At 41.9% G+C, this 27,966-nt stretch overlaps 1 protein-coding gene and 1 long non-coding RNA gene across 9 annotated transcripts in view; one reads left to right on the top strand and one right to left on the bottom strand.

The window, feature by feature from the left end:
* Positions 1–27,966, top strand: part of RGS6 (regulator of G protein signaling 6) — a 276,484-nt gene that overhangs the window by 187,520 nt on the left and 60,998 nt on the right. For 7 of the 8 annotated variants that reach the window (XR_007204599.1, XM_048308531.1, XM_048308536.1 and 4 more), the window contains exons 4-11: positions 13,179–13,229; positions 14,625–14,731; positions 17,011–17,062; positions 19,495–19,559; positions 22,484–22,560; positions 25,457–25,538; positions 26,054–26,128; positions 27,485–27,583. Coding sequence is in view for 7 of the 8 variants with exons in the window: in XM_048308531.1 (XP_048164488.1) it covers positions 13,179–13,229; positions 14,625–14,731; positions 17,011–17,062; positions 19,495–19,559; positions 22,484–22,560; positions 25,457–25,538; positions 26,054–26,128; positions 27,485–27,583 (608 nt within the window). In the remaining variant the exon portion in view is untranslated. Of the gene's footprint in view, positions 1–4,706; positions 4,847–13,178; positions 13,230–14,624; positions 14,732–17,010; positions 17,063–19,494; positions 19,560–22,483; positions 22,561–25,456; positions 25,539–26,053; positions 26,129–27,484; positions 27,584–27,966 lie in introns of those variants that run through there. The other variant, XM_048308532.1, reaches the window with a different exon arrangement.
* LOC125328220 lies at positions 18,516–27,812 on the bottom strand. Its single transcript, XR_007204602.1, has 2 exons — positions 27,682–27,812; positions 18,516–22,373 (listed from the first exon to the last, which is right to left on the bottom strand). It is a non-coding gene; the product is annotated as an uncharacterized LOC125328220 (long non-coding RNA).

Raw genomic sequence — 27,966 nt, forward strand, 5'->3', positions numbered from 1 at the left:
GCAGAAAAGAAGCTTTCCATCTTTTTATGTTTCTGACTTGCATGCAGGTATATGTATGGACTATGACAGAATTCAGAGGAAAGCATGGTTCGTGTATCTTAGATTAGCATTTGACCATTTCAGTTCTGTAAGCGCAATTTATTTTTGCATACCTGTCATCGTTTTCAAAATCCATGTTCTTACTCCTTGGGCCTGTTTTGTACATGCTTATCCTCTTGCTTTTTTATGTTTTCTCCATCAACTTCTGCCACTCTTTCTGCCTTCTAACTTGCCTCTACATGCAGCATAAGCTAATGGAGTGTGAACAGGCTGAGAAGTTTATTTCAGAATAAATCACTATGTTGGACAGAATCTGCTGAGCTTGTGAGATACTGTGGTTGTAAAAAGTGACCTGACATGCTTTCAACTGGCTTCATCAAAGTTGTGACAGTGCCATTATCAGTGCAGTTGGTACAATATCCAAAATACTGGATACAGCAAGGGGAGGGGAGAAGGCACAGCCAGCCCTGGTGGGGTGACATGACTGCAGTTGTCTGAAGAAACTTGGCAATTTTTAACCAAGGAATGTGAGGTGTGGCCATAGTTATTCTACACACATTACTGTGTGGAGGAGAAGGAAAGACAGTTCCTTTCCGGTATAATTCTGGGTTTCAGACTTGGTAATTTTATGATTTCATAGAAAACTGTAATGCCACTTGGGATGCCTTTGCTATGTCAGAGTTAATTTGACCTGCAATTTTTTTATATGACCTTTGGAAGAGTATTTTGTATTGATATTGATGTAGTGTTTGCAACATTATATATGTATTCACTATTATTCCACTTTATCTGGTGTCACTGAGTTACCTTGCTTTTTGTACAGTGGGATTTCTGGTCCCACATCCTCCAAACATCATTTTCATGCTTGTTCTTGCAGAGGGAACCATACAATGAACAATCCAGCAATTAATCTCTAAATTGTGTTCCTGAGGAGGGACTGTATGAGTATACAAAGCCATGGATTCCTGTATTTTTATCTAATTTTTAGTGCCTGCTTCTATGTGACAAAACATCTTGTTAGACAGAAGTGAATTCTTTACAATATTTTTCCCCTCAGTTTAACATGATCTCTTTTGGATCTGACTTTCTTTACTTGTTCTATTGCATTGCTTTGCAGATGAATTTGCTGTAATATTTCCAAATTTTTTTTTTCTTCAGAACTTTTATTTCTCAGTACATTCTATGTCTTTTGCTGCTTACACTTCCCCTCTCTTGATTCAGTTTAATTCATAAGGTCATGGCTTTAACCCTTTTGAGTGGTTAACCTGTTTTAGATGTTTTATTTTTCTCTAGGAAAACAAAGGAAGTTCAGGTTACAGATGTTCAGCCATATGAGTTTTCTTTTGTGTTCAGGCTTTGCCTTTGCCTCCCCAGTGCAACATAAGTGAATATGTTCATAAAAGAGAAAGTCTATAGAACAGTAAAACGCTCAGCATCCCCACTCTGTCTTGCAAATATTTCCATGGGTATCTGCCTTTATTCTGGGGGCAGGCCAGTGAGCCGGCTGTGCTGAGACAGGCAACTGCTTGGTGGCTCTCCCAGGCCAATGGTACAGCGATCTGAGTGCTGTGTCTGCTTTGTTGTCGTCTTTCTCGGGGACTGTTGATGCGAGATGCTGGTGACTTGTTGGGGAAAAAGAGGACATCGCACACCTGAGTGTGTTCCTCCTGAACACGTGGTCCTGGGGTGAAAGTGAAAAAGAAGCAGAAGACAAGCAAGGCATTGCCCTGCTCTGCCTTTGCATGCCTGGTCTCAGATACAACCTGATGGTGTGACCTGTTGTATTTTACCGTTTTATTGTAATTCTTGTCTTGATTGCCTGGAACCTTTTCCTCTCGTTTCTCTTCCCTGTGAGTGACTTCACTGGACACAGCGTTCCTCTCTCTCTCCCGTGTGTCTCCCGGGGCGTGGAGAGGACAGGATAGTCCCCGCTCCTTTCCGCCTGGAGTTTGTTTTTGCTGTCCTTACCTGCGAAATCAGCTGCATCTGAACATGATGAGGGGTGTGCGCTCCATCTGGTTTTCCAGCGGCCTCGCCTCCCACTGCAGTTCCCGGGGAGCCGGCAGCGGGCGGGTTTAGGGGCAGATACCGGAGCCCGGGGCAGGCACTGGCGAGGGCGCGGCTCCTCCGCCCGCCCACGGTCCCGGCCCTGGCGCTGCCGCCCATTCCGTGGGCAACACCACCACCTCCCGGCCGCCTGTCCGTCCGGCCCCTGCCGCAGCCCAGCCCGGCCCCGGGGCTGCCATCGGGGGGGGACGCGGGGTGATCTCAGCCTCCCGCCGGGGGCTTGGGGCAAGGAGGAAGGAGGATGGACAAAAGGTGAAACGAGGGAAGGAGCGATATGCATTTTAAATGAGAAGGTGATCTGAAATGAAAATGATCTGAAAGCATTGGAAGAATGTTTGTAATACCAGGAAAGGTTTGTTTTCCTTGCAATAGGCGTTGATTTTCCGTAAAATCCCAGGTGGTGCGTCCGGCCTCTGTGGTCGGTACCCGGAACTTTCTAAAGAAGGTTTCCAGCAGATGTGCTCACACCTGTACGCTAGCCTTGGGTGTCCGTCGCTGCCCCTCGGGACGGACCTGTCAGTGCCCCGTGCGCTCCCCGCTGTCGCGGTGGGACTCGGACGCGCGGCCGGCGCTGTCTGTGCTCTTGCAGCGCCCGCTGGCGCGGCCCCGCGGCATCGCAGCGTGAACCCGAGCCGGCCCTAGCGACTGCGGGGCGAACGCGCCTTCAGAGCCCCAGGGAGATGTATTTGCTTTTACTTTATTTTTCATTTTAGTATTTACGGGAAGATTTTTTTTTTTTTTTTTTTGCTAGAGTATTTACATTTTTCTAGTTTCTACAATCACTCGTGGAACTACTCTCTGAAAGTGTTTTAAGAGTTGTCTCCCAGAACTTCTGAGGAACAAAAATACTAAGACCTTACAGGACACAGTGTTGCTGGCCCAAGAAAAAGTTTCTGCTTTACATGGAGAGGATTTTGAGCTTTACTATTCGGAAACTAAAAGCAGCACGCATGTGTTTTGCAGCACTACAAGGCTGTTCTGTGCAAATCTGCCCAGGCAAACTGTGCCTGCTGAGAAACGCCATAAGGTCCGAGGTTGTTCCTGCCACACTCACCAGGACACGGCTGAATTCAGAGTGCACAGAGAGGCTGATGTGCCCAGGGATATATTTCTAGAGAGCCAAATCAGACTGGGTTTGTCAAGAGTCTGTGGGGGCGGTAAAGAACTTACTCTCACTCTTGTGAGGTTTCCAGAATGAAGTGAGTGAAGCTGCTGGGTCTCAGACTGGGGCGCTGTTGGATGGAAGTAGGAAAGCAGCAGCACTTCGGGTTTGTTCCAGAGCTGTCAGGTGTTGCACTGCAAAACTCTCTAAAACAAAAGAGCTGCTCTGATCAAGGCTGATCCTCACTGCACAGTGAATGGCTCTATGAAGGCTATGCTTTGTGCATGCGTAGCAACCAAATACAGCACTGTGCCCATCCCACTTTCAGAACTTGTTGCTATCAGAAATCATTGCAGCTTTGGAGCAGCCCATCAACTTTTCCAAGTCTAAACCCATACTTACATCAAAAGGATTTAAACAAATGTTGGTCTGCAAATTCTTGGAGGGAAGAATAAAACAAGGAAAATATTTTCCTAGATTCCCTCTATCTTAGAATGAAAACAAAAATACTTTCTAAAATTCATAGACAGGTATTTTGCAGTTCTACGATACATGGTGTTTTGACTTTAAATTCAATTATTTAAACTGAATGGTAGTAGTTCAGCGCTGCTTTCAGCTTTTCAAATGCTTCTTACTTTCAGAGGTTATTTGGTAAAATAAACTTGAAGGATTTACCAGACAGGAAATGTGATTTTAAAATATAGGTATTTAAGAGATTATGATTGTTGTTTTTACTGCTTGTACTATGCACAACCTTGTGAAATAAATACAAGAAAGAGCAAATAATTTACCTATTTTGAACTTGTTAATTATGGCTAACAGATTTTTGCTTGTTGGTTGTGTCCTCATTAAATTGTTCTGCGCATTGAAAACTCCTACTGTTACATATCTCTGCCCAAATTTGAAATGCAGGAACAAGCTTGCCAGCAAAATCAACTGCTCCTTGCCAGTAAAATTCCCTTTAACACATGGCTTAAGGAGCCCTGTTTAAAATACGGCCTCTAGTGCTAGTGCCAGTACTGTCTCTTTGTTTTGCATGGCACTAAGTAAATTGTCAGCAATTGCTATAGAGTTGTAATTCATTTGGCATTACCCTCGACTAAAAGAAATTACATGTGCAACCTTAATCCTGCTGGAGAATTGTCCCTGATTGACTGCTGCACCAGTACAGTGAGGCCAACTGCACTCCAGGGCAGCTGGCATTACACATGATTGAAAGACCTAGCAGGAAAAAAGCTTCCTTTGCTGGGAAAGCTGTACAGTATTGATTATTTTCTTTTAAGAACAACAAAGTCCTGGAGGGAAGAGAGTTACAGACATTGGGTCATTTAATTTTCCAGGTAATGTGACTGTTACTGCATCACTGCAAACACTGTGTGTGGTTCTCAACCTTTCCTAAAGAACATGAGGGGGGAAAAAAAAGCAGCAATGTGTCAGGAGGAAGTTGCTTTCTTACAGAATTTGATGAAGGTAACTACCCTTCTCTGTAATAGAGATCACAGGTGATCATGTTGCTGCAGTCAACACAGAAGTGTGTGATCCTGGGAGAGATCTGTTGCGGCCAGCGCTCTGTGGGAGGTTTAAAGATTGACTTTTGCAAACAGAACTACTGCAGAAATTCACAGGAATCTGGCATAGGTGAGTACTACAATGCCAGATCTCTTAGTAAATAAATATTGTGCCAAAATCATTAAAATGCTGCAGCTTTCAGAGCACTTTACTGTCTTGCACCACTTGGTGACATTTGCACCTTTGCAGGGAAACTGTTATAACACTGGTGAGGGAAAGGGCGACCTTGATGTAACAGCCTTTGAAACTCAGTTTGTGAATGAGGACGTGGTGTGAAGTGACCTGATAGTCGCATGCTGAAATACACCAGTCGCCTTGTATGTTTTATTAATTTTCCTGTTTCCTGAAGAAGAAAATTAGCTATTAAAAATATTAATATATGATTGAAATGACAGAAACATTGCCTTTGGTTTAAAGGCTGTGCATACGAATTGAATAGAAGTAAAAATGTTTCATCCCTAACAAGATCTGACACAGGAATCTTCAAAAGCCTCAATTCCAGCAGTGCTGAGAGTTGCTTCCTTTGCTGTTTTGTTGCCAAATCATTTTGACAACGTGAGGAACAGTGCCTAAACACTACTATATGGCAGAGAGCCAAACTGCTAAGCTATATGAGCCACTTCAGTAGTCTGAGTAATGCAAAGGCAGAGCACCCTGAAAAGCAGCTGGAAATATATGATCAATTGTAGGTGTAAAGGTGCATCTCAACACATCCTCAGTTCAGATTTGTAAAAGGTAGTGATTTCAGATGCTACTACGAAGTGCTGTTACTAGTGCTGCTGGGAGGCTGGGAGTGCAAGGTATCACTTTCCTGCCTCTTGTACACCTCTATGAGGGCTCTCAAGGCATTGTGCTCATCTTCTGTGGGTGTTACAGGAGGCATGGGTTTGAATGACACAAAGTGTGGAACCACTAATTCTTTTTGTTTTGCAATTTTGTCCTGTACTTGTAGTAACAGCAGTTTTATCTGAGTTGTATTTGAGGAGAGAGTAAGATTTGGGCACAGGTCACACAGTACATCTCTAGGTCAAATTCTAGCAAATGAAACAACAGCAGTGGGGATTGCACTGGGGTTATGGTATATCCTGGGTTCTGGAGGGTGTGTGCATTCGGGTTTACCAGTGTGTCTTTTGATGCCAGGCCTGTCTTTAGGTAGCACAGACACGATGGCAGCTCAGGTTTTCCAAGTCCCAAGGTGAGGGATGTTTAGCACAAGTAAATCAGTCTGGCTGCCCCTGTGGTAAGGCTACAGCTTGGCATGTCTCAGTGTGAGCAAAGGCCAGTGTGGATTAAAGGCACTGAGGGTCAGGTGTGAGGGCTGCGCCGATGGGATGCAGCCCTGTTGAAGTGCAGTGAGAACAACACTGAGGCTGGCTTAACACCAAACCCTTTATGAGCTGGGCAGGTCAACTGGAAAAAGACCTTTTGCTGGTATCGCTTTTTTTCCAGTTGAGGACCTGGTTTAAGCTGTCCTGGCAGACATCTTTCACTGGGATTAACTGTGCATCCATTAAGAGGTTTGCTAACTCAGCTTTACTAACGCCCCTGAAGAGCAGTCATTTTAAATCCAGGGCTCTTGGTTAGTGGCATCCTTCTGCTCCTCAGCACGGCTGCCTGCTTCTAGGTGCTGCTATGGGAGGGTATTGCAAGCCAGCAGCCTGTCTTCAGGCATGTCTGCTGCTACTTCCTTTCAGGCCTTGTGAAGCTACCTGAGCTGTTTTTAGATGGGCAGCCGTGTAAGGAAAGAAGTCTGGCTGTGGTATCTCTGAGATCTTAAGATCTAATTTATCTTTGTTGCCTGGGTGAATTAGCCCACACAGAGCTCTGCGCCATCATGTCATTAATTGATTCCTGCCTAGTGAAAATCTCCCTCTGCAGGTCTGCATTGTGGAAGATACATGTGCTTTGGTAGCCTGACCAATATGATGAGAAGGCAAAAGTTCCTCCAAATAGCAGGTCAGAAGAAGGAGGTATCAGCAGGGTTGAAAGTACACAGGAATTTGGATTTTGCATTTCTAAATCTCCATCCTTCAAATTTTGTATTCCACTTTCCCACTAAGCCTTGTTCTTACTTCACACAAAGTACTATGCTTTCAATTTTTTTATTACAAGAGAAGTAAATGGTAAATTCAAACTCTCAAGTTTACAATGAACAAAAAGACTCCTTAGAAACTTTGGCAGCATTGATCAAAAAGGGGTAACACTCCTGCTGCTAATGGTTGTTAATAATTCACAAACAAGATTTAAAGTGAGTATAACATAAAGGAAAACTGCTATTGCTAGGATCTCTGAGCTGTTGTAGCTTTGATGATGCTCCTTAAGCTGTTGTAGCTTTGATGATGCTCCTTGCTGACACTGAGTGGTGCAATTACCACATGCTGATGAAGGAGAGCTGCAATTACCACGTTTTCTGAGTCAACTGCTGAGATATTTTTTTAGTTGGCATTGGTATTTATTTATGTGCTTATTGTAGATAAATTTTATAAAGTGCTTCCCCAGTATTTGTAACAGAGTACTAGAGAGAGACCTAGATACTCCTCTTTTTTTCCCCCTACCATAAAAATTGTTGCTTTGTGTTAAATCCTTAGTGTGAACAGTAGTCTGTACTTCCAACTTAGCTGAAATCACTGTGGGAGTCAGTGGGGGGCTCTGTGTAAGAAGAATTGTAGCACAGAGTGCTAGAGGCCTTGAGAAATTTTGTATGAAACCGTTTTGCCCTTTATCCTGGGGGATGTTGATTTGTTTATTTTTGCAAGCCCAGTGGTAAAAGTGGAGATAATTAACCTTTTTGTCCTAGATTTACCAAGGACTCAGAACTGTTTGGGGAAGGACCTAAGACGTTATTTTCATTTAATAGTGTGATTGCCATGATTGGCAGCGTAAAAAGCAGCTTGAGTGTCTGCTTGTACACCTGTGCATGTATTCTTATGTCATTTCAACTGCTTGTGATGTTTTTTTTTTTCTCTTGCTTTTCTGATAGAAGTATTTAAAGATTTTTCTGAGTTCAGGAGCAAATTGTTTGGAAAATTTGGTGCTAAAATGGGTTCATCTATTTTCAAGAATGAGGTGACAGGAAGGGGGCGTATTTCTACCCTTTCATCAAATGACTGTCTAGACAGTGAGTTTGGAGGTGATTGACAACAGAGGCCAGGCACGTGGCTTGCTTGCCATGGAGTGTGTAGATGAGGTCTAGGAAGCAGCTGAACAGTTCACATTTTTCATGGAAAAAAACCAACAAAACAAAAAACCCTACCCCAATCAGACCAAATAAACTCCCCTGCCATGCAAAAATACTTAATATTTTTTCAAACTATCAAAATATGTTCACAGAATATTAGAGTTACAGTAACACTGAAAAAAAGACAGGAAATAACTAAGCAATCTTCTGTATCCTTCTGTAGACAAGTATGTATAACACATTCTTTCATGTTATGATCAGATGGTTTTTTAAAATGTTTTTAAGACCTCACTTGCTTCAGTGATACTATCTGTCAGTGTGGTGTGAGGCTGTGAATGATACGAGATCCAAAGTATCCCACCCCACCAGCTGATGGCATCCAGTGATCAGGGCTCAGCTTAACAAGCCCTATAAGACAGGACAAGCTTCAGTCCTTGGTCACTGGTGCCTCACCTGGCCACACAAGATGTCTCATGTCAAATCCCACTCCACTCATAGAGCTCCACTTGTCAGTGCTTGTCAGCTCTGTGATCTCAGGACACAGCAAAAAAAGCAGTTGTCATATCAGGCCTAAAAAGAAAAATAAAGAGGCACACATTTGCTGAGGTTTCAGGAATACTCTTGTATTTTTTATTTGTATACATATATATGTGTGTGTACAGGTGTAGGCCTTGTCAGGGACACGTTTAGTCCATTGGATGACAAGCAGACCCCAGTGGTCCTGGTTGCTTTGCTCAGAACCAGAGGTACAGACTCCACTCCAGGCAGCAGATCTTTAGAAATAGCTAGAGGAGGTTGAGTTGTCCTGTCTGCCTCTGTCATTTCAGCATGTGAAGGATGGGGAAATCTGATTATAGATTGGTCTACATTTTCTAGAAGAGGTAGAACAACATAGGTTGAGTAGATAAGGTATCAAATACAGGGGTGGTGATTCACCTCACCAACTGCATCTTGCCAATGGCCTCACACCTTGTGAATTTTTTAAATTTAACTTTGAGTGTCTGACTACTCATTTGTCATGTTGACAGGCAATGTACAGCAGAGAACACCAGCTACTATTATGGGGTCACTGAGGCGTAAGAGAAAATGTAGAAAATAGCAATAAATATAAAACTGCTGGTCTGTCTCTAAACACGTAGCAGGATAAGTGGTCACTGTGAATATGTTTGCACGTATAAATACAGCTATTCTGTTGCTGTTAAGTAACTTCAGCTTCAAAGAAGAGCCTAAGGCAAAAAGATAGGTTTCATCATAGATGAGGAGGAAATAGGTGTTCAAAGGATGTTGGCTATCCTTGAGCTGAGCATTCTGACTCAGAGGAAATGTAGATGTATAGAGAGGAGCACGGAGAAGAGGGAAGCTGTTCCTCTACCTGGATTTAGTAACACTTCCTATTATGAAAACATGCCCAACTATTTGTTTTCAGAAGATTCCAAATGCCCTGGTAGCATATAGTGGAAACGTGTCAGAGTCAAGGATTTTCCCTGGGTATGCTCTGAAAGAGCTTGTGAAATGTGAGAAACACTCAGAAAATACCTTTCTGGGAAGGTGAGTTGTGTGAGGGCCATCCACCAGGCTTAATGTAAAGGAGAGGTGAAGATGATGTTTTCTGGAAAACTTACAGATAGAGGTATCTGTGTCTTGATCTGGCAGAGGACAGTGTTGTAAAGGAATCACTCAAATCTTCACTGTGTCTTAGAAGGATAAATCTAAATTTTCTCATTTGAAGAAGGGCATAAGTAGTATTTTGAGGTGGGCAAAAGTAGGTTGCAGTGATAGAAACAGCCACAAGCAAATGTTTAAGGGTAACCCTGAAAATTGAAGGTGTTACGGGAGATGACAGTAAAGAGTTTTCATTATGATTGAATATTAATTAGTGACATGGCTATTAACGATGACAGTAATTAACAGAGGAAGGAAAGACTTGTCATTGTCCCAAGGGTGAGTAATCAGTCTTGGCAGGTGATAAATAATGGTTCAGCAAACTCAGCAGAAAGATAATCTGTCTGCCTCGGGACAACTGGAGAACAGCTACAGCATCTTCCAGGCTCTTGGCAACATTCAGGAATGACTTCATGTTTTTAACAGAAACAAATTAAAATTCCTGATCTCAAGTGCTGCTTATACTCTGGAGTGGCTGATCACAGGAGTTCTGGTTGAGTCAGTGCCTTCAGTTTACTTACCCCTTTAAACCCTTCCTGCCCATTTAAACCTTTCTTATGAGGGGTGAGAAAGACTTGGGAACCAGCTTTCAACATTACTTGAATTTTTCATTGTCATTTGATGGAAATTGAATAGATTCCTCAGAAGTGTCCTAGAGCTGGGGACATGATGATTCTATGTAAAAATGGAGTGGGAGTTAATCCTGCACTAAGTATTCCTGTACATCTGGAAAGGGGTCATGCAGAAAGCACTTTACCTCCTGTGAGCAAATCGAGGCAATACTGTAGATGACTGTCAGGTATCAGCTCTCATGTCACTTGGCAGTACAATGCCTAAGAGATCACTGCAAGTCTGTAACTAGAGACCAAAATCAGGAGAAATGGTGGATTTTTTTGTTTGGGAGATGAACTGAAAAACCAGTAATATTCTAGTTTCACTTGAACTAAGACAGCATTTTGTGAGGTTTTGTTTCTAACAATACAGAAGCACTTCAGTTTGAATCTTCTTGAATTAGCTTTCTAATCGTAAATGTTGTGCTCTGTCTTCAAAATATTTTTGTTTTGTAAAAGGTAAAAGGGAACGTCCATGTTTATAAAATAGTGTATTTTATTAACAAACTTGTCAAAACAACATGGCTTTGAACATACTCTCCATATGTTATTCAGCTAGCAGTGTTCACTAGATGCCTTCTCATTTAGCAGATAGTTTTGGACCACTTGTACATATTTTTCTGAATAAATTTATTGTTCACAAAAAAATGACGTGACATCAGGATGCATCTGACAGGGTGGTTTCAGTAGAGAAAACAAAGTGCTGGCACCATTGCCACGGGCATTGGTTTGCCGCTGTGCAAGGTACTGCCTGCAGTTTTGGTGAGCTCAGTGCAAAGAAGTTGGTTTAAATTTACAAAGTTGCTGAATGGTAAAAGTACAGGGAGAGGGAGAGACCACCTTAAGAGGACATAGAAAGAGTTGGGTTGGTTTAATGAGATGTAGGCAGGCAGACAAAGTGTCAGCCCTCTAAAGAAACACTCAGGAGAAACCGTCAAGGAAGAAGAATCATTATTTTCCTTCAGTGATAATATGGTTATAAAATGCATATAAATTGCACATTAACAAACTTAGGTTGGAAAGTTACAAGAAGAGTTCAATCTATCAAAAAAAAAAAAAAATAAAATTCTGGAATAACTTTCCAAACAAGATAGTGGCAACTGAAATTCCTAGGTGAAGTTGGGAGGTGTGGAGAATGACCGTACTGCTGAGAGTACAAGATTGTGAGATTGGTCTTTTGGTATCTGGTTCACTGATACCTTCGAGGCAGGGTGAGAGAATGCCCAGCTGCTGCTTGTTGGTCACATCTGTTTGCCCAGTATTTAAGTGAAATCAGATGCTTCCCTGATCTTCAGAAGCTCTGCTGATTGTCTGCAGGGGACCGGTAGGTTGTGTCACCTGCCTGAGGTGGGGGATGAGAGAGGTCAGGTCCATATTGCTGCCTGCTGCTGAAGCCTGACTGAAGAAGGTTTGCTGGTGCTCCTTGAAGTGTTGTGGGTCTGCTTCCATTGTCAGGGGAGTAGGAGCTACTGTCCTCTTCTGTGTGGGGTAGAGCTCACATTTCTAATGGGAATTTCACCTGTATGGGAGAGTCAGACCTGCAGGTACTTGCAGGGACCTGGGGCAGTGCCTGGTGTCTCTGTGGCACATCGTGACTCCTGGCCTTTATTATATTTAAGATTTTCTGAGGGCATGGGGGTGGTCTGGGCCAGTGGCAAACAAAATGTTCTTCTGGAACAACCATTGTGGTTATGCTTCGTCTTGAGGTCCCATCCATGTCTGAGCTCAGAAGTGCTCCACACAAATAAGATCCTCTGGGATTTGTTGAGTAAGCCTGAACCAGGTTGGATAGGGCTTTGAGCAGCCTGGTCTAGTGGGTGGCATCCCTGCCCATGGCAGGGGAGTTGGAACTGGATATATTTAGGGTGCCTTGCAGCCCAAGCTATGATTCTATGAAGTGTTACTGGGGCTATTAGCCTACTGTATGTGAATGCAAATATTTCTCCGGAAACTGACTGTATGCTGAGAAGGGCTTGGTGTTATGTCCAGACATGGCATTGTTAGGTTGTGCTCAGTGCTGTTATAACTTAGTATGGACTTGCTAAATTGCCTCCAGGTGTCTTTGCTGATTGCCTTTGACTTTGGACAACTCCAGTTAGCTCACTTGTACACACCATTATGTTTAATTTTAAGCTTAACCTTCTGAGTATGTGATTTAACTGAATTTTGCTGCCCTGCCACGATGTATTTTGGTAACAGGCCTTCGTTTCTACTGAACAGTGATAAGTTTTCCTCTTCTTTGATCTCCATGCAAGCAACAGAGGTTGTATACATACAAAGGATCAATCCTAGAGAATTTGATGTTCTTTATGAGATAGCAACAACTTTCATTATACATGATGGGCCCTGAAAACCTAATGAACTTCCTGATGGACCTTAAAGGTTCTCTCCTCCCGGCCACCATTCCGTTTGTGTGATCACCACCAGGTGACCGCTCCCAGGGGCCGTGGTTACAGGCACTCTGAATGCCGCTTCCTTCTCTAAGACGTTGCTTGTCTTTGACATGAGCAAGGCCTTCCTCTAACTGTTTTTGACTGATGTTTCAGTTCTATACACATTACAGGTGTGAGGTGCCAGTAAATGCTTCTTCATCTTCTTGCTAACTAGCGCTTGGAGAAACTTAACTCTTTATGCTGAGGTGAGAGAGAAGAAAATGAGAGAGAACAGTTACATGGAACCATTAGAGTAATACCTGATTTAAGCTATATCAAGTCTCCTGTTGCACAGAAAGCTCCATGGGACTTAGTACCTGTCAGTAACCATGTAATTGCTGTGTGGCACAAGAAGGAAAAACATTCTTAAACCTCAGTGGAAATAAGAAGGAAAATGGAATTAAGTTCATGTCAGTTCTATTGTATCTATCTCAATGTTATCTCTCTCTAGGGCTCTCAGACCCTGTGGTCTCAGTGTCTAATGCTTTCTTAAATTTTTGTTTTGTTTGTTTGTTAAGGTTCTGATATTGTGCAGTGGCTTATGAAGAACCTCAACATTGAGGATGCAGGTAAGGTGACCACAGCTGGGGAGAAACAGGTGCTCCATTTGTATTGTGTGTACCATTAGACAGTAAATACTATATTGCTGCAGTCTAAAATGCCAGGAGAAGAACATGGTTGATTTAAGCATTGGAGGGAAGGAGAAGGAAAAGAGTTAAGAGTCAACGTCTTAAGTCTAATGCCTTATACTGCAACACGCTGAAATGCCATTGCAGGAATTTTAGCCTGACTGTGAAACTGTTGCTACCTACAGAAGACTGATTGAATTTAGTTTTGTTCCTAGAAAAAAGTTGGTGGATGTGTATAGTTAAGCAGGCAAATGCAGCCTCAGGTTTTCATGGCGTGAAGAAAGATAGCCACAACTGACATGACGTTGTGTCTGTGTCATTCTTGGCCAGGGCCATAGAATCTGGTAATGGTTTTTAATTTATTTAAAAGAGCAAATAGATAAATCAGCAGATAGATAAATGGATAATCAGCCATAAAGAGTGATCAGTGCATGGGCACAGTCCAAATAGTTCACTCTTCAGAGAAACCAAAATAATTTAGGCAAGTGAAGACCTATTGAGAGAAGGGAAGAAAAGATCTGCAGGTCCAGAAGTTTCTTTTCCTTTTCAGGAAAGAAAAAAATCCAGAATCTCACCTACCGGTTTTTAAGCTGCCTTACTGTCACCATGTAAAAGCAGAGATAGAGGTAGTGTTGAATCACCCAGCAGGGCATCCCTATACACAAATCCCTGCTCGTGAGTCCTGTCAGGTCCCAAATCTGAATTTCAGCTGCAGACAACAGCTTTATTATCTATCTGGACATGCACGAGCAGGTGATTTTTCAACTCTGAGAAAGCTGATGCAGCTTTTGACAGCTGGCATTACTTGAAAATCTGCGCAGATGTGCCTCTGCACTGGGGAAGGTTGCTTGGGCAGCACAATTACTGTTGTAACTCCCCTTTGCAACGTTTTTTCTAACAAATGGCAATGCTACAGTGTCAGGATGTGTCTTTATGAATAAATATTCTGCTAATGAACTGGTGTTGCAGGTGCTTGTTGGATTTGGTAGAGGCAAGAGAGGTTTATTGATGGAACGGGCTTCTTGTCAGCTGTCAGCTGTGGTGGATAATGTGCTTTGGAATGAATTTCATACTCTAGAGCTGAACTGGTGTGTGAAATTTTGTAAATAAAAAACTAACGGGTTAAACATTTGAGCACTCCTTCATCTGTGTTGTAAGGCTGATTTCTGCACTCCTGCTTTGCATGGTTTGGTTGGAGGTGGTAGGAATGTGGTGTGGGTACAGAGAGGCATGTGGGCACCAGATTTCACATGAGTCATCTCCAGAGCTGCTATTGAAAGCAGAGTGCAGTGCATGTCTTGTTGACACATCCCTGCTGTTTTTTCTCTTTGACAGGGGAAGCAATACACTTGGGAAGTCTTATTGCTGCACAGGGTTATGTCTTTCCGATCTCAGACCATGTCCTTACCCTGAAAGATGACGGGACATTCTATCGTTTCCAGGTTGGTAAGCACCTTGACTCCCTTGTGGCCCCCTCTTCTGTCCCTGCAGTAATACTGCTGAAATCACCCACTCTTTATGCCTAAGCAGCCATTAGGTCTATGAAGCCAGGGATTGAGGCTGTCTTCATAGAGGCCCTAAGAAATTATGAAGTCCCTTCAAAAGGTTTTGCTTTAGAATCCCAAATCACTCTCATCTACCTCCTGACTTAGTTTTTTACATAAACGAATGGCTATGTCTTGTGACTATTTTTGATATCTGAATTCAAGGCTGTTTTACTCAGATTTGAACTAAACCAGGAAAAAGAAAATTACTTTCAAGCCCTAACTCTGATGCAGAATTAAGTAGCCATTCTCCTGTTCAAAATGGGCCAGGACAAACTTAGGAGCTGGATATTCAAGCTTTGGCACAGCAGAAAATTCACATTTTTATAATCTCTTGCTTACGGATTGGTGTGGGAGAGGGCACACTTAAGGCTTTGGCTCTTCTACAGAGGATGTGTAACCTTGGCAGTCACCTAAACTGGGACATCTCTATGCCTCAGTGTTTCTGTGCCTCCAGATGTGCTGAATTTTTAAAGCACCCTGTGCTTGAGTTCCATGCCCTGTCCAAAATCTGCCACTGTCAACTTGCTAGATAACTGAGTGCTTGTGCTGCAACAACTCCTTCTGAACTGATTGTGTAACTTTAGAAGAAGCAGTAAGTCCAAACTTGGAGTCCTACTGCCTAATCCTGCTGGCTGAATTTGTGTTTTTCTGTCAAATGATCCCAGCCAGCTCCCTTATCTTTCCTGTCACCTCTCTTCTGTTCACTCTCCTGTTCCTCCTTTGCATTTTTTTCCTCTTTTTTTAGCTTTTATTTGAAAAGCCAGTTCTGCTCTTTGCATCTGATGTTGCAGCTGCTCATGCTCGCTGCTAATGTGGTATTGTGTTATCATGTGTGACCAATGTCATGGTGAAAAAAGAAGCCCAGGAGATCACAGACCTCCTCTTATCTCACCCCACCTTCTGGTTGCAAGGCATCATTCAGACTCAGATTTTTCATTACAATTCCCTTTCTTTTCTGAAAGACACGACAGAAGCAGGGCTAATACTGGTTGCCCATTTAGCTGTATTTTTCTCTGTTTTAAAAGAGTGGCACTCTAAGAACTTGTCCTGTGCAGTTTTCAGGAGCTACATTCCGATATAATTTAATTTCTTTTCCTTCTTTTAAGCCTGTGTAAACCACATCATCAAAGTGCCTGCTTGACTTTTCTTTACCTTTTCGTACCATTTTTGCATATTCTTTGCCTATTACCATTTCCTGAAACATACTTCCTTAGCTGTTTTCTGCAAAAATAACCTGATAGAATCATACTTCCTTTCCATTACTCTCTTCTTGCTTCTTTTTACCTCAACATCAGTCCCTCCTTTAACAGTAGCTCTTTAGCTTCTGAAATTCATAAGATATATGTCAGTGAGGAGCATTGAACCCTGTATTGTTTGAATCCCCCATGTTTTCTCGCTATACTTCGGTGCAAGGAATAGTCTGTGTATAAATGTCCTATGCCCATCTATAGCATTACATCAGTAAAGCAATGTGTAATCAGTAAAGGATCAGTGTTCTGTAATTTCTGTGATCACCAGCACATTCTTTTTCATTCATGTTAAAACTGAAATACGGTCACATATAGTATATAGCTTGTAATTAATTGTAGCAACTGCAATATGCAGACCTGGATAGAAAACAAAAGCACAAAGTTTAACAGGACTTCTGCTTTCAGAATGACTCTATGCAGCTGAGTTTTGACCTCTGCCATCTGTTACAATTAAAAAGGAAATTGTTTTGTAGTCTGCCAACCACACTGGTAGCTGCTCCAGAAAAGCAAGGGGTATGTAGCATATAGATAAGACCATGAGGTTTCTCATGCTCTTAAAAAAAAAAAAAATTCAGGTTGCCTGTGAATTCCTGGGGAAAGAAGAGGTTCTGGGGATAAAGAATTAAGAGGTCCACATTCAGATGAGCTGGCAACAGTGTCTGAAATTTCATCAGGATACTGGACATCCTCCTCGAGAGGTGCTTGCATTACAGCATCTCTATTTACCTGCAGTGAGGAATATTAAAGGTCATACCTTCCTGGAAAAGCATCCTCACTTTTACTGAGATCTGTAGCAATGTTTTCTCTGAGGGCAGAGACTGGCTGGTAGATTTTGTGATTCTTCTTTTTGTACTTGTAATGTTTTTTTGCATCTGAATTGGTTTTCATCTCTTAAATTACAAAACTCTGTATGTTTTTTCCTAGGCACCATACTTTTGGCCTTCAAACTGTTGGGAACCAGAAAACACAGATTATGGTGAGAGTATAATTATTTTACTATAGAAAGTTAGTTTGTGATCCAAAAAATTGTCCTTAAAATAATTACTGTTGGACATCTACACCCTTCATGTAGAGTGCACCCTTCATGTGCAGAGTTTCTTGTCAGATGGCAGCATCAGGGGCAGATATGTGCCCATCTCAAATGCAGGAATTTGAAATCCTGGGGCATCTCAAGCCCCTGGAGCTGTAGCTATTGAGCTCAGTGGGGCCAGGGTTTTGCCTTCTGCTACCTTCGTTCTCCCAATAGCCCCATTCATTTCAGTAGGATTTGTGGCAAGCAGAATACTGGTTCTTGGGAATCTCAAACAATACCAATATTTCTTTTGTGGGAGAACATCCTCTGATCTGTTGCTGAATCTCTTATGTTGATCAATAAAATTTACTTCATCTGGGCACTCATCTGACTGATCAATAAACCATTATGTAACTAACAGCAACCCACAGTTAAATGTTCTCCGATACATGACATCAGACTTATTTTCCCATTTTTTTAAGATTACCAGATGATAGGGTAAAAGAGAAGACTGAGCATGGTTTATGAGCTAATAAAGTGCAACGTGGTGTTTTAAACATGTGAGTGCCTGCAGACAGGGATAATACATAAAGAAGATATGTCAGTGTTGTTATCTTTAGCTGTCTGCATGCAATATTGCTGTCTCTTCCAGAACTGCACTTCTTTCACAGTTAAATGATAAAATTAATTGTTGCATCCTGGTGTGGCTTTGGAAGAGGAAGTGTATCCATGTGTGCAGTCATAAAATGAGGGCTTCTGGAAGTCCTTTTATCTCATAAGATTGGTTTAGAACTCTTCTCTGAATAATCAGTTTGGGTTTTTTTCCTTCTTGTGCAATAATTACTCATCATTATGGATTCTGGAAGTTATTTGCTGGGGTAAAGAAGTAGCCTGCAGTGGTGTGTGTCATGATAGTTCATTTGCAGTCCTCATCTGCAGAGGAGCTAGCACAGACTTACATGTTTATCCCAGTGAGGGAACTGCTTAGGAGAAAACATGATGCTGTTTTGTATATGCAAAAAAATTCCATATTTTACAGTCACCCTAAATCACTGTGTGAACTGTGCCTAATGTGTATTCTGTAAATACCAGAATAATAATATGAAAATGGAGATTCTGTTCTTTTTCCTGCAGTGTGAGATAAATAATTGGTTTTTGCAGTCAGATTATTGTGCTGCAGAGGCATTGAGTGGAGCAGTACACCCCAAAATAAAGCCCTCCATGAGCTGACCCACAGCTGGACAAGCTTCAACTGCATTAGCTCTGAGCCCTGTAGTGGCAGATTTTCATCTGTCCCAGAAACCTCTAACATATGCTTATAATCAGACTTTGCATAGCAGAGGCCTGTACAGATGGAGTCTTCCCAGGAATTAATCCCAAACCAGCAGTAGACCCAAATAAAACTGAAATCCCAGCAGCACTTCATACTTTTTTTTATTTGCATGTGTCCACTTACAGGAGAGGAACTAACTTGCTAATGGCAGGTCACTGCCTTGCGTGAAAAAACGCTGTGAGACAACTGACTCACTTCATTTGGTGTCGTAAGTGCCTTACAGAGGAAACTGCCCTTGAGATGTGTAAATATAAATGAACTGGTCTGCTCTGGTTACAATGCATAAAACTGGCTCATTATATGAGTGTTAAAATTACAGAAACAGCGTAGAATAGAATTTCATGAGTAGCACTGGGCCTCTATTACGTTCAGACCTGACTATGTACCCAGAGTGTGCTGTGGACCTTGTGTTTCAGCCTGTAATGAAAATGGGATGATCTAGCAGATCCAGGTGGGGCTTTCCCAGGAGGTAGCCTGGGACTGGTTTGGTGGTGTGCACTGGGCTCATCTTGAATCTCAGAATCCCAAACCACATCAGTTTCAGCAGTCTGTGCCTATAGCAAAATGTGACAGGGCTTCTCTTAATCATTTGAAGTATGTAAGAATAAGTAGATGGAGCTTATTAAAAAATTCTCAGATCATACCTCTAAGATCTGGCCCTTATTTCTGTTTTCGCATCAATATCCTGATTTATTTTTACTTTTTCTTAGCAGAAAAGAAATGCAGGGATGGTGACTTCAGCATGCATATTCCCAACCTGCTTAGGGGAACAGGTTGCTAATGCTATATCCAGAAGCAATTGTGCCTTTTTTGGACTTCTTGTTAGGTCCTGGCATCTGCTCTCAGCACTTTTAAATGAGATGTCCCAGATGTTTAGGGCCTCTGAGATGAGCTGTAAGCAATGTCAGCTGGGTGTTCAGCCCTCTCATTCCTTGATTCATGTTGGTTTCTGATGAAAACGAGCTGTCTACTTTTTTCCTTCTTTTTTTTTTTTTTTTTTTTTTTTAGAATCTACTACTAATAATCTGTCTGTAACTGTTTTCCATTCTGTTTCTCCCTTTAGCCATCTATCTTTGCAAACGGACCATGCAGAACAAAGCTAGGCTGGAGCTGGCGGATTATGAAGCCGTAGGTACACTGCTGCTAGAGTTTAAAGCTGGGGGGTGCAGGGATAGCTTTGCTTGCTAACTGAATGCTGCCATTTTGTGCACTGGGGACAGCCTTTACCATATCTTTTTCTTAGTTGGCAGAACTGTGTGAAGGTTGATGTGGAGACAACATCAGGACCGTGATTGATGAATGTCCCTGGCTTTGCAGTGTCCCACGTTAATGCACCTGCTGTATAATGAGCCCTTCATGGGGCGAATTACACAGAAGTTCAGCTTGGTGTCCTGTTTTCAGATAGGAAATCCTGGTTTATATAGCAGATTTCAGCACAGGGAAATGATGGATTTTCAGGTGTGCCATTGGGCAATTAAATTGTTGATGAGACATCTAGTTACAAAAGTTCTCAGATATTAGACTTGGAATGTTTTCAATATGCCATATGAAAAATATCACTGAACTTTATTCAGAGCGTGTTTTCTGATATGGAATTACTGTGAATAAAAATATCCTAAACTTTAGTGTCAGACATCAGGGTGGAGAGGAGTGGGAAGATGGAGGCAGGAGGGGCAGGGCTGTGTATTTCTTTGAATACCAGCAGTGTAGCACTCTGAGCAGCGAAGCTTTTCTGTCATACTGACTTTCTTCTGTTTACTTGTTCAACAGTGTAATAGCAGAATTTTATACATGGAGTTTTTAGTTGGAGGGTTTGTTTACAGAGTTGGTTCTAGTGGATTTCTGTGGTCATGTTTGTTACAATGAAAACATTTATATTGCATATAATCACATATATTTTAGAGTGGGATTTTTTTCTTCCAAGACTGGAGTTTTTCCTTCTTCCTTACCTTCCCCATTTTGGAACATCTGTGCACGTGGAGAGATATGTTCATGCCATTCTGTCCTTTCAGTGCAGAGCATGCAAAAATTGCCTCTTATCTAGTCTACCCGGGAAGTGCATTCAGACTTCCCAAGAGTTCTAATCTCAAACAGGCACAAAGGAAGGAATATAATAATCTGCATGCACGTACATGTCCTTTTGCTGAGTTTTCTCTTCTGCATATTGTTGATTTCATTATTAAAACCATTAAAATTGCTCACATCCAACCAATTAACTGTAAGTACTCCAAAGATCTATCATAAAGCAACAAAAGGCTGTTCAGCAGTGCACATACTCCCACACACATGCAGTGAGGCTAAAGTACTTTTGCACATTGTTGCCTACTGAGAGTAGCAATGCTCCAGTGATGGTAAATAATTAGATCTTGGCAGTCTCTCATTTTTCTTGTGAATATTGCATTGCACAATTAGAAGTTACTTCTGCATTCAAACTTTGTTCTCTTAATTAGAGACATTCAGATAAGAATGGCACCAACTCCTCCTAAGCATTATGGGAGCTGAAGCAGATCCAGTAAGGGATGTAAGCTCAGCACAAGTGAGAGAAACAGGCTTGCAGGGGTGAGAAGGAGCCCTTCTCACAGTTTTGGAGATGGAGCTGGAGAATGCTTCTCCATAGGTATCAGCAGTGACCTGGAGCTTTAAAAGAGGCTCTCTACAAAGCATGTCAGGGGACATCTCATTTTTAGGTTCTGCTTGCAGCATTCACAGACAATCCCCCAGCCCCCATTTATACTGGGTAGAGCAGGAGTCTTGATGATGTGATTAAGCTTGTATAGTTGCATTCAGGTTTTTCTATAATTGGTCAAACATAAGCACAATTCAAATATAGCTTCAGTTGGTGATATTTCATTGGCCTTAGCATATGTACTCCAGAGGGCACATGTGAACGTAATTTAAAACAAAATAAAAATAATGAAAAAAAAATTTCTTTTACAGATAATTACAAGTTGTTCTTCCTTGTAGCCACATTTAAGGAAATCATCACAGTTCAGTACAGCTGTAAATCATTTGTTTAACTGTTTTGCTCCATGTGTACAGACTGAAACCGTTACGTGGACTTGGTGGTAGCAGGGCCAGGCTTTATGTTTTCTTGTGTTATACAAGAGTTTAAAGTAAATAATAGTAAGATTTCTTCTTACATTGAAATGCATGTGCCTCAAGTAAGTTTCTTGAAATAAAGGTGATAAGTATAAAAAAACAGTAAAACTACAAGTGTTTGTTTTCAGTGTAAATTTGAAAGAGTTAAACCAGCTGTAATGGAGAAGAGCATCCTGTTGTCTCACAGGTCTCCATTCCTGGGGAGGGAGTGGATATGTAACTTAGGGGTGCCATTAAAGCCTGAAATTCTGGCCATGTTCTGAGTTTAACCTTGAGCTGTGATGAAGCCATATCGCCATCCAAATCCTCTCTGTAACGGGTCTGGACCAGAGCTCTTACTTCAGATGTAGAGCAAAACCGCATCTGGAGCCATTCTTTGCAGTAACTGTGTTCATTGTTCAGGAAAACAAGCTATTTCCTTTTGTGAATCATCCTGGCAATCCCCAGCCTTCAGAACTGTGCAGCTGCATAATGCTTCCAGCAGTGACCGCGACTGAGCAAAGCAGGGGACGCTCTGGCTTTGCACCTTCACAAAAGCCTGAAGAGAAGAGAACAGTGCAGAGAGGAAGGGAAAGTGAGGATGAGAGGGAAATGTGCAACTGGCAGCCATCTGCTATCAGAAATGAAAGTCATCAGCTTCACAAAGCTTCTCAGTGTTACCTTTTGGGAACAAGTCCATAATTTTTTTCATAGTAGAGCTCAAGCTGTCTTCATCACACTCCATTACTTATCTCTGACAGGGCCCTTTGGGTTGCAGCCCAAAAAGATGTGTAACAGCCTTGCTTTGCCTGCAGTATAGTTCACCTGAAACCAACACTGACTTCCATGTCTTTAGTTTCTCAGCTTAAAAAAAAAAAAAGAATAAAATAAATACCCACCATGCTAAATGTGATCTCAAGCATTTGTTGTAATTACAGAAATTAGTTGTTCTTACTATTTTAATCTTTCAACAGGAAAACTTAGCAAGACTTCAGAGAGCGTTTGCAAGAAAGTGGGAATTCATCTTCATGCAAGCAGAGGCCCAAGTGAAGTGAGTAATCCTGGAGCACTGAATTGCACCAGTATTTAGAGCTGTGAAGGGAAGGGGATTCTGTACAGATAAAACTTCTTTGTCAAAATCTTACTGTGACTAAGCTCAGAAGGTGTTGGTGAATTTTAATCACTGGCAGACTAGAAACAGGAGAGAGCCAATTTTGAAGGTGTGTGCCAGAAACTGAAAGATGGGTTTAATTATCTATACATGGAAATGTGGGTCAGGAGCTCCTAAGCCTGTATTTGCCATGGGACTCTGGGTAATTCACAAGCCCATTGTGCTTCTACATTTGTGTAGTATTTTTGTTTTGTATGAATGGAAAGAACAGAATTTTGTCATCTGTGTTATTCTATGCTTGCAGAGTATTTCTGAGTCTAAAAATAGTGTCACTTCAATGTCATTGTAAGGGTGGTATTTACAGCAGGTATTTCTTCTCATCTTCCCTTATGAGAGCGGTATGAAGCCTTGTAATGTTTTGAGTGTGTTTTCATTGCTGCTGGTAAATGGGTATGGTCCAGGGTCTGTGTACTGTTGTCTACAAAGTAATACCTAGAACTCTGAGGGTCCATTTTGTGCATGTCATTGTCACCTATAAAATGGAAGGGTTGCTGAAGGTGACACGTGAGGACACCAGTACTGAAACTGTTCCACTGGAAGGAATTTGCTCTTTCAACATTAGATGCTAAAAAGTTAAGGAATATAATTTCTTGAAGGTGTGGCTTGAGGTATATGTCTCTATCGTTGATTAACCCGTTGGAATTTTGATGAATTCTTTGCTTAGCAACATTGAAATTATATACAATTTAAATATATGGTAATTATCTTTTAAATTACAAGGTAATTAAGGGATTTTTTTTCCAACCGGAATAGCAGTGCTCCGTTTGGAAGAGAAAATTAGAACTTAGGATAGCAATTGTACTTTCAGTTACTTAAAGGCTATTGCCAAGATTAAAAAAAAAGTGTAAGTCAAAACAGAAGTCTGCGTTCTGTCTAAAACATATAATTATTATCTAAGAAAGAAATGTAAATATCAGACTCATTGTGGTCATTGTTGGTTATTCATCTTTTCTCCATTCTGTTTTCTTTGAACCCTAAGCATGCATAAGCACTATCAACTTTTTTTGCTGGCTGGTTTTAGCTTCTTAGTTCACAGTTCACGTGATGGTTCAGTCTTCAGGTTTCCAGAAAGGCAGGGACAGAATTCACATTGTAATTCACAGTAACTAAAAGTTTAAGTTAACTAAAAGGGGGGGGGGGCAAGTGGGGGGGGTGATACCTGAAAACATTCCTCCTGCTTACCAAGTTTTGCTTTGCTTTCCACATTTTTGTTTGCACGCAGGATTTCCATTGCTATACCCACATTGCTCAAAAACTGCAGCCATAGAGCATCTAGCTGCTTTGGGTCTTCATAGTTTAAAATGCGAAATACTGAGTTATCAGTAAGTTCGGAGACAGGAGCTGACAATCTGGGTTGAGCACAAAGTGTCGATGAAGAGAATTCATGTAGCCTCCAGAGAGGCTTCCAATTTGTGTGTGCTGTGTGTCTAAGATTGGAATAGGCTTTATCTTCCCCTTTGGCCAGGTGTGAAGGACTCACTCAGAAAGGTAGTTTTGGGCTGGGTGTCCTCAACGCAGTACAGTAGCTGCTCTGTCTTTGTGTGGGGACAGAGCTTGTGCCAGAGCTTATTTCTCATTTCAGCCTTGCAAGGGGGAGATTCAGCAAGTGATGTCAAACTGTGGAGAATTTGGTCTTTTTGTGGGGAGGGGTGCTCAGAAACTTCAGTTTCAGTCCCCTGCTTCCTATCCTCTCGATACCTTTCTAGCACAGACTTAGCCAAGGGTCCCTGCCCCTCAAAAACAAAAACAGGTGGGAGAGAACCTGGTGATCAGAAATCACAGTTGGATTGGGTTTTTTTCCTCTCTGCTTTGATTTTCCTGGTGGCAGCAATGTGGGAACCCAGCACAGGGACACTGAGCTTTATTCAATCCTGCTCTGGAAGTGGAGGCTGTTCCTCCTTCCATGTGCCTCCTCCAGTCCCTATGCAGATATATCTTGAAAGCTGGTGCTTTGCGCTCATGTGTAAAGCTGGGTGAGGTGCCAGATGTCACTTGCTCACTGCTGCCAGGAGTTGCTTTGAACAACCTCTGCTGGCCTTTGGGCTGTGTCCTTTGAGTGAGTTGGTTCACTGGCTGCATCAGGGCTGGAATTACTGAGTTCCTGTTGTCCCATCCTAGTCACGTCTCTCTTGGGTGGGTGCTGGTTTGTAGGGGCCGGGCAGCAAGCTCAGCTCTGGTCACCTGTGCTGTCACCCTTTGCTCTGCCAGCATAGGGGCACACAGGCAGAGCCAGTCTTTGGGTTGAAAGCTCTAAGGAGGAGTGGCCACAAGTGCTGCCCATGCTGTTGCTGCTGGGAATATCTGGGACAGGTGCTCCTTTGCAATCTGTATTCATGCCAGTGGTGCTGCTGGGGTAATGGGGTGCAGTGAGGTCTCCTGATGAGGACCTCAGTCCAGCACCAGCCAGGAGCGTCACCTGGAGCAAACAAGTCCTGGTGGGTCTCCTGACACAGACAAAACTACAAACTTTTCCAGCCTGTCAAATCAATCAGAGTATGGGAACAGGGTACCAGGAAAAGTTTTCCTCACCAGATGAAAAACAGCTGTTAAATTTTAATTAATAGGAAAATCTCTTTTGACCCATGCTGGAGTAAACATCAGTGATAATTTGTTCATGGCATGTGCCCTTGCAAGTGCAAGTGTGACATCTCTGTACAAAAAAAGTTGATCTCTGAAACTTTCTGTCTTGGGGTTAAAAACCACAGCTAGGAACTATATCAAAGAAGAAAGCATGACTTGTACATTGACTCATACTCACTTATGCTTTTGTTTTCAGAATCGACAGGAAAAAGGATAAAACGGAAAGAAAGATCTTGGACAGCCAGGAAAGAGCTTTCTGGGATGTGCACAGGCCTGTGGTAAAACTATTTTTGAATGATGAGACTTTCCAGGTTTTGACAGGAAAAGTTTCATTACTAGTAAATGTTTTATGTACAAAGACATTGCCTTTACAGTGACCACATGGATTTTCCTCACAGTTCAAAATACACCAAGTGTCTACAAGATTATTTGAGACATTCTGGGCTTGTGCACCTATGGAACTATTGATTTGGAAATACGTGACAAATATGAACTTTGGAAAATTATTTACTGGACTTGTGAAAGAAAAGCAGCTTACTCAGTTTGGCTCAGACTTCCTAGAAAATGCTCCCCCATGTTAGCAATTTCCTTTTGGTGCCAAAGTTAGCAGTAAGTGGATTGAATGCTGGCATGGCATCCTTGGGTATATGCAGTATCTTGTTTAGCAAGAGTAATTTATGGAACGCAAATCTCAAGAAAGAGTTTTGGACAAGATCTAATTGTATATTTTATAAAGGTAAGGTAGGATGAAGATTCTAAACAGAGGAGTAACATGATTACCATCTCTTTTCAGCCAGGCTGTGTGAACACCACAGAAATGGACATCAGAAAGTGTCGCCGTATGAAAAACCCACAAAAAGTGAAAAAGGTCAGTTTGAGTTCCTGATTTTGGTTTTTGCTTGTTTGGGGTTGGTTTGGTTCACTGGTTTTGTTTTCTTTTAATGTAAATCATACTTGACACATACAGTATATGAAATTTACCCAATAGGAACAAAAAAAAAAGTGTTTTGATAGTATGAGTTCTGTTATGTTCTCCTTGGTGAATTTATTATTTCCATTTTACCAGCAAAGTGATACTGACTGGGTGATGGGTAGAGCCGAGAAGGGCATTAAGGAGCTCTGTGTCCCAAATGTCTGATGGCTCTGCACTCCCATAAAATTAAAAGGAATTGGAAATAATACCTAGGTCCCCATGTAAGAAATTATCTAGGCACAGATAATAAGGTGTTTACCTGCCTTAATCATTTTAAAGGCTGGATCATTAGCAACTTGGATGACTTTGACTTCCAGCAAGTTTGAGCTCTTCTGTGTATATGAAGTCGTAGAAACGTTTAGATTGAAGAAAACCATTAAGATCAGTGACTCAAAACCTTAACCTAACCAAGTCCTCCACTAAACCATGTTCCTGTCTTTGAAATAAAACCTTCAAGGGTGGTCACTCAAAAACATCCCTGAGCAGCATTGTTCCATTTCTTGATAACTGTTTCAGAGAAGAAATTTTCCTAATATCCAGTCTAAACCTCTCTTGGCACAGCTTCAGGCTGTTTCTTCTCGTCTCATCACTTGTTACCTTTTTGGACGGGGCACTGAACTCCTGAACTTCCATAGGAAATTAAATTGCAGCAGAGCTGTTCACATGTCTGTTAGACATTTTACTGAAAAGCAAAAGCACTAAATGAAAGGGCAAATGATATTACTTTCAGTGCAGGTGTCTGTCCTGAAGATGAATGGCTACAAGTCAGTCTGCAAGGTTTTTGTTTAGAGAAGTTCACATGAACTTGACCCTTTGACTTAACCTGGTTAAGTACTTTCTTCAATATGTAGTTTTACATCAAAAAATTAAACCAAGTGAAAGACAGAGGCATACAATTGGGTTCTAGTATTTTCTTTTGCCACTTGGTTAACCCCAGTGACAGTTCCCAGTGTTTATTCTGCAAGTGTTAATGCACACAGCCTTCAGAGCTCCTAAAAATTATCAGCTGCATTTTAACATTTGAAACAAACTCCTCTCTTAACATGCCTACAGGCCTTCCAAGCGCAGGCATCAGCAAGCACAGTCTGATCTGTAAATTTTGCTCCGGGCCAAATGATTATTGACCTGTGTGTGTATAAACAGTAGGAAATTGCTGGCTTGTTACCTTACTGCTTTGCATACCTCACTGTTCCTCACTGCGTAACAGCAAAATGCTGCAATCCCGTCTGTTTGTTCCTTGGTTCCCCACAGTCAGTATATGGGGTTACGGAGGAGTCTCAGCCCCAAAGCCCTGTACACCTGCCCTCCCAACCGGTGCGCAAAACAACAAAAGAGGATTTCCGGAAGCAAGTAAGTAGGTGGCTGTATGGCAGCTCTTCTGAGAACTGCTACCAGAAAAAAGCATATGAAGTTATTGAGATACCAGCAAAAAAAATTGTATGTTTTACCTGTTCTTGATCCTCACATACTTCTCCTTGATGCTGCCTAATGTAAAGTGTTAGTAAGTATTCATTGAGCAGTGCAGTTATAAGGTGATCCGTATTATGAGTAACACTGACATTTGAATCTGCTGTTACTCTGTGGACCAGTAGACAGGTTAATTTCCAGTTCACTGAGGATGTCTGAAAAGTGGGCAGTGGCAAAGGCCAGCGTAGCTATGCACAGGCTGGGGACGAGTGCTGAGGAAGGGCATTGTTCAGTGCATGAATGTTAGACTGTACAGTCAGAGCTTT

Source organism: Corvus hawaiiensis, chromosome 6 (assembly GCF_020740725.1).
Source record: "Corvus hawaiiensis isolate bCorHaw1 chromosome 6, bCorHaw1.pri.cur, whole genome shotgun sequence".
NCBI classification, from domain to species: Eukaryota; Metazoa; Chordata; class Aves; order Passeriformes; family Corvidae; genus Corvus; species Corvus hawaiiensis.